Genomic DNA, 9,304 nt, shown 5'->3' with positions numbered 1-9,304 from the left:
AGCAAAACACTAAACAGCATGTCTCATGGGTTCAGAATTCATGATAATGAGGGTGGTCATCAAGTGACCCATCTTCTTTACATGGATGACTTGAAGCTGTACGCTACTTCAGGCCAGAAACTGCAGCAAGTGATTGATGTAACAAAGCAGTTTTCCAATGATATCCACATGGAGTCCGGACTAGATAAATGCAGAACAGTGCATTTAATCAAAGGGGAATTAGGGAACGCAGAGTTAGAGAAAAGGTTCGAAAATGACATCGAGGCAATGGCTGCAGGCGAATCATATAAATATCTGGATATTCTTGAATCTAAGGGTATTCAACATACGATAGTTAAGACAAGCCAAATGACTGCCTTTACTAAGAGACTCAGATTAATTATGAAGAGGTTTCTCAACTCGGCAAACAAAATCAAGGCGATCAACACATATGCCATCCCTGTCCTCACGTACGCCTTCGGGCTCATAAAATGGCCTGACACTGACCTTGAAAAGTTAAACAGAATTGTTCGCGTAGAAATGACGAAGCACCGAATGCACCACAGAAATTCAGTGATTGAAAGGGTAGTTCTACCACGACATTTAGGGGGTAGGGCCGTTGTAGACGTCAAAAAACTGTGTGAGTCACAAGTTATACAGTTACGAGACTATTTTAACAGCAAACGAAATGTGTGCGCTTTACAGAACCATCTGTCAAGCGGATCTTGAATACACGCCATTAAATTTGTCCTTACATGGGCCCTTGAATATCAGGGCAGAAATCATACAGGAATTATAAATACAATGGAGGCAGAAAGCCATCCATGGCGAGCACCCCAACACGTTAGATCAAAGTGAAGTGGATAGTGAGGCATCTAATATTTGGCTAAGAAAGGGTGTTCTGCATCCAAACGGAAGGATTCGTCATTGCAATACACGACAAGGTTGTCAGCACCAGGAATTATCTCAAACACGTGTTACATCAAGACGTGGTTGACCGGTGCCGATTATGTGGAGATACCAACGAATCCATCGAGCAAATTATTTATGGCTGTCGCGTAATGGCTCAGAGAGAATATACGCACAGACATAATGATGTAGCGGGCATTATACATCAACAACTTGCCCTAAACCTGGGACTCTTAAAAGAATGGGTGCCCTTCTATAGATGCATTCCAATGCCCGTTTTAGAAAGCCAAGATTACATCTTATATTGGGATGTTACTATCCAAATGGATCATTACATCCGGGCCAATCGACCTGATATCGTGATGCGAGAAAAAAAATGTGGAAGAGTCTACATCATCGACATTGCTTGTCCGCTTAACCGAAATTTGCAGTCAACCTATACAACCAAGATCCACAAGTATAGCGAGTTAAGGCATGAAGTAAAAACCATATGGAGGAATGTGAATCATGCATCCTTTCATCCCATTGTGATTTCTTTTAAAGGCAATGTGCACGCAAGATGCACTGAACATCTTGAACATTTAGGAGTCAGTAGGGTATTGCAGCAGCTCAGAAGCCGGTTTTATTAATTACCTGTTGCATTGTAAGAAACTTTCTTGATCATCAGGAAGCGAGCGACTAAAAACCCGTGGAGTGGCAAATGGTAGCTCTAAGAAAGCATCCAGAGGTGACTGTTGTCACCTCCAAAGTTCGTGGCCTCTCGTAATTGTATACTTACAACATCATCGCAGGAGGTTTCAACCATCGTATTAAATTATTTGAATTAAGTTATAACATTCTAATCTCATCAGTCACTTGACTTAGTCCGTGGCTATGATGTCTCACCGGGTTCACCCGAGTAAAAGTTTAATAAAAACACATAATAATAACGAAAATTTATTCTTTAAAAGTACCAGTGGAGTGTTCCTCTAACGTTCTACTGGAACGTTCCCAAGTGGCGGACATTTCAAACGCTCAGGGAACGTTCCGTGCTGTAAGGGATGAGAATAATTATGTAATAAACATCTAATATTCGAGTGGTAAATACATATGCAGTTAGAAATGTATGTCCATGGTAACTCATGTAATTGTAACTCTGGTAGTAGCTCTTTTCTAACATTCTCTAATTTCATCAATTACTGACGCACAACATCTCAGAACTGCCTAAAACTGCGAAGTAACTTTCGGAACTAGGTCCAGGAGCCAAGAGGGCGCTTTTATCAGACTAAATTTAACGGAGTCTTTTATTCCATTTAATTTAATTTTTATTCCATCTAATAGTAACTTGCTTTAAATTTAGTGCATAAAAACACTTCGTTGGCGGCAGTTTTTTAGTATTTATTTAAGAAAAATCTTTCCGTTACATACATTTATTCGTAAATGAAGAATCAATCTATATATGATATTTGTTGATTTTGTGAAATAATCATTACAGACAAGAAATTAGTCTTCAAAAGTAGGGTAACTTTGACCGAGTATATTTTTAATATGCTTATGGTTATGTGTGTTAAAAACGCAATGTGTCCATTGGATGAACAAATTTTGAAAAGTACTATTCCGGATTGTATTTTTAATTGACGCTAAAGTTTGAAGTACTTTATTTAATTGTTTAAATTGGTTTGCCAGTTATATTCCGGAGCAGTACATTGTCATTTTATGAAAAGTGTGAATATTTAAGCAAATGACATGAACAAATTGGCTGTTTGTAAAATGTTTGAAATTGGTTATTTTTTTAGAAATTTGTGTTAGTTGGTTTTCCAGTGATATCCCGGAGCAGGAAATTGGAATTTTATGAAAAATTTTATTGTTATAAGCAAATGACAAATGCAAATTCACTATTTGAGCAATTTTTGGATGTTTTCGATACTTTTCTGAAAATTTCTTTTCATTAGTTTTATAGTGATAATCCGGAACAGTAAATTTACATTTTGTGAGAAACGTTATTGTTATAAACAAATTCGCAATTAAGGTCAATTAAAATGTGTTTGCTTTTACGCCTTATAGAGTATCTTCTGCATATAGCACAAAGTGAAGATTTAAAAAAATTAATGGACTTTAAATGAAGAAGAAAAGGGTTCGATAAATAGATCAACATCACGAAAATATAAGCCGGAATAGTATCCTGAATATGCTTTAAACCAATGTCCATACAGTGGGCCATCTGGCGTGATATACGGCCCTAAAACTTCAAAAGAATTTCAAAATTCTTATAAAAATATATACAGAAAAGGTAAAAAATTTAAAATATCGACAAAATTAGTATTTTAACGATTTATTTGATTCTAAATTCAGCATTGAATATCACCTCATTTCATAGAAAGATACATTCTTATGGAGCATGACCTGACATTTGATAAAAAGTATTAGGTAAAAAAAGGGACCATTATTTATTATTATTTGGAATAAACGTTGATAAATCAATTTTGAGCTATACAAGAATCTGCGTATGTATAAAATTAATTCTTTTAGTCCGATATAGGGACTAAAAATTTACAATTTATCTATATTCTAATCTGAGACAGGTAAGTGACAAAACATTTTGCGTACTTTTTTGTTTATATTTATAAACGAAGTCTTACAAGAATAAAAGAGTAGCGAATGACTAGGACGATATATCATCTTTTTGGCAAAAACCTTTACAATTATTTAAAATAAAATTTAAAAACTCTTGTACGCAGAAAGTGACAAGGCGCGCCACATTGGGGAAAAAGTACATTTTATGGTTCAAAATACGATTCCGATTGAACGTGTGGACCGATTTGGATGTTTTTTTTTAAAGCTGATAAAATTTTAAAGGAAGATGTCGAGCCTGATTTTTATTTTAGTTTTTCAATTTTTTGTACAAATAAATAAATATGGCGAAAAAATGACAATTTTTCTATTTGACGTTCCTGGTGCTCATTAATGATAGGAAAATTATTTTAATCGATATTCCATCATGATGCAATAAACAAAAAAAAATTTATGAATAACTTTCTTTGAAATTTTATCGACTTTAAAAAAAAATCCAAATCGGTCCACATGTTCAGGCGGAATCGTATTTTGAACCCAAAAATGTAATGGGTCCCAACTGTGCGCGCGCTCCAAGCGCGCGTGCTAATTTCTACTATCCGGAAAAAAATATAACCAGGCCTTCCTTGAAAAAATGAATAAAGGAATGAAAAAGAGACTGGAGTGTACAGTACCTTTTCTTTTTTCTACGGTCAAAGTCGCTTTTGCCAGCAAGAGTCCCGGCAATTGAGACGTTTTCGCCATAATCAGTGTCTCCAAACGAACTTAATCCTCCCATACCCGGAAGGTCACCAGGCATAATCGCATCTTTTCCTTTTATCTGCAAAATAATAAGTTGAGGAAAATAATATAAAAATTATATGTGGCGTGCCTATGTAAAATCTATAAAAAGTATATAATGATATCTTAAATTCTATCACTTTAATCTCCCGGAAAAATTGCCTAGGGAAAAAATTGTAAGTGCTTTATTTAAAAAGAATATTCGACAAACTATTATTCAAAATTATTAATATAATAATTATAACTAAAGAAATAAAGCTGAAGTTATCAATTTTTTATATATTATTACGGGGTAAGACCAAAGAAGGAGATTAGGAGATGGTGCGCCAAGATAGAGGTTCGAACACAATAAAGCGAGACCGGGTAAGATTAGAGCGCGGTTTGTTGTTCCACTTACATAGGCGCAATTCGACAACCGCGGCAGGGCAGGTTGGCCGAATCGAGTGGAAATTTCTTAGGAGTCGGCGAAGGTGACGAAGTGGTGACAACGCCGCGTAGAGTTGGTGAAGCGCGAAGAGAAAAGGTGCGACGGCCAGAATGAGTAGTTTCCCAAGCACTAGTTCAGCACACACCGAAAAGAACGTTCACTAGCACGAGCGAACCCAGACTGACGACGGGATGTTCCGTTGCCCGTGACTTCGGGACCCGTCGGGGTTGCGCCTTATCTTGAATGCGGCCCATCAGCCCTTTCGTGCAGGGCCGTGTTAAACTTTGTTTTATGGTAACAATTCTGTTACACCCTTCTCCCCGCGGGGGTTCGGGTACATACCTGAATTTACCTTAATTTCGTTGTCCAATACTGCTGCAGTCTCGAGAAGAAAAGGATTTATACAAAATTTTGTAATTCTACTGTCCTCTTGAGGTTTGCCTAACAAGTTTTTAATCTAGTCAGTAATTATGTAGGTTTCACAATGAATAAATCTGTCTATTTGAGTCTGTAGTTGTGAGGTTTTGCTGAATTTAAATTATTGTTCGTTGAAAAAAAGATTATATAATATATAGATCAATTCAACTATTAATTTTTCGGGGAATTGCTATCGTAGTTCTTTAGGATTGTTCCCAGTTGTGCGCTGGAATTTCTTGGTCTCTCATTGTTTTTCGCTTCTGATTCTACTTCATGGTTATATTCTTTTGGAAACAAATATGAAAGGAAAAACGAAAAACTAGTGTAGATTGTTTTTTAAGTCTATTTTTTGTTTGAATTGAGTTTTTGTTGTTTTATTAAGTTATAAAAATTGAGAATTTAATTTAAATTGGGTACTTTAATTTATTAAGAAATAGAGTAGGTTTCTTTCCTTTTATAAGATTTTTAGTTCTGCGTTCCCGAGTTTGTACTTTACTACTTCCATTTTTTTAAAAGGTATAGTTCCGTTCTGTCTAATTTTGTTCTTAAAATCTATGAAGCCAAGTCATCGAGGGTCGATTGAGTTATTTCTTGTGTTTTGATTTATGAGTCATTTTTTGATCTAAATGCTATTGATCTTTTACCTTTTTGCCATTTTTTAAGTCTAAATATTCTAACTTAAGCTCGTTAACATTTCCTGCGCATGATTCCCATTATTTGTATTTGAGCTTTCTGATTTAAAATCGATAACGTCCGATTCATTTGCACTTTTTCTTTAATGTTTTTGAAGTCGTATATAGTAGGAGAGATTTTTTTTTCTTAATAATGAAAGGACGTTCATATTGGTCATATAGTTTGTCCGATTTCTTATCCGCTTTGTATGACAATTTTTTTAACCTTTTTAAAACCCTGTCTATTTTAAATTCTACTTGTCTTCTTGTTAAATTATAACTGATAGCTCGTCTTTTATTTAATATAGCTACATTTTTCGAGACTTTCTCTTTAATAATTTGTAACATGCTTAGTCTATCTGTCCACTTATCGACGCTTTGAAACTCCATTTAACTATCATTTTTAATATTTTTCTGATTGAATTGGTTCTAATTCACGACTTAAATTAAAAAATGCTGGGGTAAATTGGGTCGACGAGTTTTTGCTAGTATTTATTGCTAACAGCAAATCATCTATATGTTCGTCACAGATGGAATGAACGTTATATAAATTGTTTTTAATTATTTGTTTAATTTATCGGAAATTTTCGCGTAAGTTTTATCTGAGCCTTAAATGTCCTGGCTACGTTTCATCGTGGTTTTCCCATAAAACTTGAAATCTCAAGCTTTGGAGTACGCCTGATTTCCTACGGTTTGAGCCTGGTAATATAGTAGATGTGAGTGCGTTAGTTCTGTGAAAATAGAGCTGCGAATCTCTGATTCGTCATTTTTCATGTTTTTTGGGTTGCTTTGTAACTTGTCTGATTTTGATAGAGTAGCAGTCATCTGTTTTGTCGTTCACGTCTCCTTATGGCCCAAACTACCGCTAGACATCCTTTTTCAGATGCCGAGTACCGAGATTCTAAGCCGTTTAGGTTTCTACTCGCGTATGCAATCACGTAGTTCACTTCGTTCATTGTTTGCGTAAGTACAGCTTTTAATCCTGTATTACTCGCCTCTATTTCAAGTAGGAAGGATTGAGTAAAATCTGAACATGTCAAAATTGGCGCTGATGTCAGCATGTCTTTGATTTTCTAGAAATCTTCATCTTGCTCTAATCCACAATTCCATGGTTTATCTTTTTATGTAATCTGTTCATCTGTTCTATTGTTTTGGTAAAGTGTGGAATGAATTTTCTTTACCAACTTGACATTCCTATTATACTCTGTAAATGTTTAAGTTTTTTGGTTTAGGTAATTCTAATATCGGTTGAATTTTCTCATCGTCTATTTGCAGTCATTTGTCGTTAACTTTAAAAGCTAAATATTTAATCTCTGATCATTTTCAAATCTTAAAAAAATCTGATGTGTTCTCCATGAATTTGTATGTATATCGCACTAGTCTTTTGCATCTTCAATCAGTCGTGCGTCTAAATTTTGTAAAATGTCGCTGTCATTTATTTTGTAGCACCCTTTGAATATTTTCAATTCTTTCAGGAAATACGTGGGACTATATTCTTTGTTATTTCAGAATTTAATCGGCCAGTTGTTCATTATTCGAAACGACATTTGTATCACGCCGAAAGGAAAATAAGTACCTGAAATTGTTTGAATTGTTTTGTATCTACTGATTTTAAATTGATCATTCTTGCTTTGTTATGGTTTTCGGTATTATTGTGAGAAAATGTGTTAGCTTCTTTTGATTATTCCCTTAAAAAGAATTGGAGCGACTGCATATTACGAGATTCGCTTTTATTTTTCCTATAATTTGGTTCTAATATTTCCCTTATATCTTTGAAAGAGCTATGAGATGTCGGGTTTAATCAAGCCTTAACTTTTTTCTATTTTTTCCCTTTCTTTAAAAAATTTTTCCTTTTGTTGTTGCATAAATTGTATAAATGTGTATTGTTTTCCGAAAATGAATCGCGTTCAAAAGTTTAGTTGTTTATTTGTCTCACATTATTTCTTTCGGCTGACACGTTAATTGTGGGTAAATTTTCTTTATCCCAGAAGAAAGTATTTTTTTGCTGAGTCAAAGGTTTTTTGAGAGATTTGAGTAATGTCATGGAGTGGGGATTGTTTTGTAATTTGAGTTGTCTCTAGATATCTTGTTTGACTTACACCTGTTTTGGTTCGACCTATTGTTATTCATTGGAGTTTCTATATTTTTTCTCGCGAAACCTTTACCGCGGCCTATCAAACTATTTATTATTTTATGGATAGTGCCCGTGCTGTTAGGTATAATTGAGACCATATTCCTGATTATTGGTCTCCTTATTACTTTATTAGGGTTAGTATCTTAGATTGGAAGTGCAACGGCACCCTCCAAGTCCAAGCTGTCATGACCGCTTTATGTGTTGGTGGGGTTAGTCATTATTAACTTGACTTTACCCGACCTTATTTTCAATTAATATGAATCGCGTTGAAATTCACATAGACAGGGCACCCTATATAAACTCCGACTTGGTTTTTCTATTTAAAATTCCTAATTGGCTCAGAGAGAATATACACGCAAAGGCATACTGATATGCGGGCATTATAAGTCAACCCCTTGCCATGAACCTATGACTCTCAAGAGAATGGATGCCTTTATACATGTATGTGCATTCCAGTGCATGTTTTAGAAAACGAAGATAACGTCTTATATTGGGCTGTTACTATCCAGACGGATTATTTCATTCGCGCAAATCCACGCGAGACTGGTTGCGCTCCTTGTGCTAACTTACGAATCACAGTGTTAATGTATCCAATTCCCAATATCCATATTGAAAATCAATTTTTCAATCCGGGAACGGCATTTTTCACCCAACATATGGAATAGGATATGATATCTGACGTCACAATATCAAGTGAAGGTCAACGTATTCGAAACTTCTCGGAAATACCATGAATCATATAGATTACTCAAAAAATGTGTTAGTATGTTAAAAATGTTTTAGTATTCTTCGTAAAATTAATTCTCAAACATAACAGTCATGTGAAATATTGAACTTGATAATCGCATTAATTACTTTCGGTCAGGAATCTTCGCTTCAAATAGATAGTTTCGAACGTGTTAAATTTACGTCAGATTCTAACGACGTTTTTTTTTCATTTTCCTAACTTTTTAACTTGATCAGTTTCAATTAAGTTCTTGTGTTTTCAATATTAATTGAATTAAATATCGTGTATACATATATAAAAGTGTATGAATATATAAAAGTGTGCCTTCTTCAACAAGTACCCCACTCCACATTTTGTCGCCTGGCTGAGGTCGCTGCGTGGTATAGTCGCATCAAAAAATATCCATGCGCATTACTTTTATAACGAACCCTGTATTTCGGGTGGACTTTATCCGGAAAACTCTCGTCCAAGCCACTTATGCAATTCTGACAGGCGGTTCGTAGTTCGTCTTCCACTGAACAGCAAAGTCAATGCAGTTGTACCAGGTGTATACATATGAAACCGGTATTGCCATTTAGCGGCCAGTAGGCACACTTGTAGGCACTGTTGGAACTTACCATTTGTGCTAATTGGCGTAATGTCATCTGTCAACAATATCCAATACCAAACATTTCAAGTTTCATATGACATCGTGATTTTTTTCGCTCTTG

General features: G+C 35.1%; 1 protein-coding gene across 3 annotated transcripts in view; it reads right to left on the bottom strand.

Moving 5' to 3' along the window:
* Nucleotides 1-9,304, bottom strand: part of LOC117166917 (liprin-alpha-1) — a 690,677-nt gene that overhangs the window by 273,922 nt on the left and 407,451 nt on the right. For all 3 annotated transcript variants that reach the window (XM_033351369.1, XM_033351368.1, XM_033351370.1), the window contains exon 16: nucleotides 4,113-4,258. In XM_033351369.1, coding sequence (XP_033207260.1) covers nucleotides 4,113-4,258 — 146 coding nt within the window. The remainder of the gene's footprint in view (nucleotides 1-4,112; nucleotides 4,259-9,304) is intronic.

Source organism: Belonocnema kinseyi, chromosome 2 (genome assembly GCF_010883055.1).
Source record: "Belonocnema kinseyi isolate 2016_QV_RU_SX_M_011 chromosome 2, B_treatae_v1, whole genome shotgun sequence".
NCBI lineage: Eukaryota > Metazoa > Arthropoda > Insecta > Hymenoptera > Cynipidae > Belonocnema > Belonocnema kinseyi.
Note: the sequence above shows the minus strand (reverse complement) of the source record. Positions and strands in the feature narration are given on the sequence as shown.